Here is a 1,621-nt window from a genome sequence, read left to right as displayed (position 1 = left end):
GGTATGTTTAAAGGACCTCTGATGAGGCTGTTTGTGTAAATACTGATGTTAATTAATGGCCCTGCCTCCAAAATGTGACTCTTTTTGCTTGCCTCTTGTGAAATGAGTATCACTGCAGTGTTACTGTATGTACTGACATCAATAGCATAATGTTAGTTAACTGCATCTCCTGGCAGCCTGGCGGCCTCTGCTTGTTCTGCACCATTAGTATGTGTTTACTGTGTTATATTCATGTTATTAATTATAATAATACTATTCTTTAAAGAACAGTATTAAAACTATGATAAGCGTAATTTAATCATTGTTTGGTTAATGATTGTGATTGCTCTGCTTAATGTATCATTCCTACTATATTAATTCGTTCACACCGAGAAGCCCTGGTGCTCCCTTTTGTCACCCTAGTTACTACCACTCTTGGGGTTGCTGGTGTGGGCTTTCCCCTCTTGACAAATGGACACAATTATGTTGCAGAGTTGATGTTTTCAGTCTCTGCTCCTTTCTGTCAAATGGCAGTGATTTGAACAGGCTGTGAATTTGCACTGTGTTTGTACTGAAACCATAACCTAACTGCTATGAAGAACTCATGTGCTGTTATCCACTCTGATGTGTGCAAAACTGTGGACCGTCATTGATGTTCTTTGCATGTATGTTACCATTGTAACTGTAGTAATCCTTCTATAAGGAATGAAAGTTTTCTTCTAAATGAGGGTGGCTGTTCGTACATGACAGAGTTTCTCTAAGGTAGATCCAGGTACCCAGTAGTGATAACAGCAGGGACAGTGGTGTTTTTAGGGTGCTTGCTTGTGTTTGGCCATTCAGAGCACCTTACAGGTTATTACGTAGTCCTCCCAACGCCCGTGCCAGGTATCTCATAGAATAATCACAGTTTTTCAGTTAAGGAAAATGAGGCACAGAGAGCTTAAGTGTCCTCCCTGAGATTGCACAGTGAGTACCTGAGGAAGCTCGGATTAGAACATAATTTTAGTCCAAACCCCAAACTCTTTACCTCTAAGCCTATCATGGTTAACAGGACATAGTCACACATCACTGATGTTTTTACTCAGCAGTTATCAATGTTATGTTGATATATTGCTGATGAAGGTTGGCATTCCACTTTTTCATCTTATCTCAAATGGTCACAGGCTCAAGTCATGGTCATGGTTAGAGGTGTGGCAAGTTGGATGATTAAGATGCTCCTGGTCAGTAGGGAGTGAAGGGTTATCCCTCCCTCCTGCTTTTGTTGGGAGATTTGGATGAGGAAGTTCAGGATATAAATGCTCAGCCCAGTAAATAAATCTCAGAAATTCACTGAATCTGGCCATAGTCTGGTCCTGAGCCTCCTAAAAGACAGGGTGGAAATGATGGCAGAAGGCAGCAGTGAATAGCGCCCTTCCAAAGGCTCAGAAAGTTGCTGTTTGCCCTCCCTGCCCTGATACCGCCTGCCCCACCTGCAGGAAGACACGTCACGTCAACATCTTGCTGTTCATGGGCTTCATGACCCGGCCAGGATTTGCCATCATCACACAGTGGTGTGAGGGCTCCAGTCTCTACCACCACCTGCATGTGGCTGACACACGCTTCGACATGGTCCAGCTCATTGATGTGGCCCGCCAGACTGCTC

General features: G+C 43.6%; 1 protein-coding gene across 1 annotated transcript in view; it reads left to right on the top strand.

Moving 5' to 3' along the window:
* Positions 1-1,621, top strand: part of LOC104999018 (serine/threonine-protein kinase A-Raf-like) — a gene marked incomplete at its 3' end in the record, with an annotated part of 17,436 nt that overhangs the window by 14,781 nt on the left and 1,034 nt on the right. The window contains exons 7-8 of the mRNA XM_010854453.1: positions 1,102-1,199; positions 1,369-1,617. Of these exons, the coding sequence (XP_010852755.1) occupies positions 1,102-1,199; positions 1,369-1,617 (347 nt within the window). The remainder of the gene's footprint in view (positions 1-1,101; positions 1,200-1,368; positions 1,618-1,621) is intronic.

This window comes from Bison bison, unplaced genomic scaffold (genome assembly GCF_000754665.1).
Source record: "Bison bison bison isolate TAMUID 2011002044 unplaced genomic scaffold, Bison_UMD1.0 scf7180017853392, whole genome shotgun sequence".
NCBI classification, from domain to species: Eukaryota; Metazoa; Chordata; class Mammalia; order Artiodactyla; family Bovidae; genus Bison; species Bison bison.
This window is presented reverse-complemented; position numbering and strand designations above follow the sequence as displayed.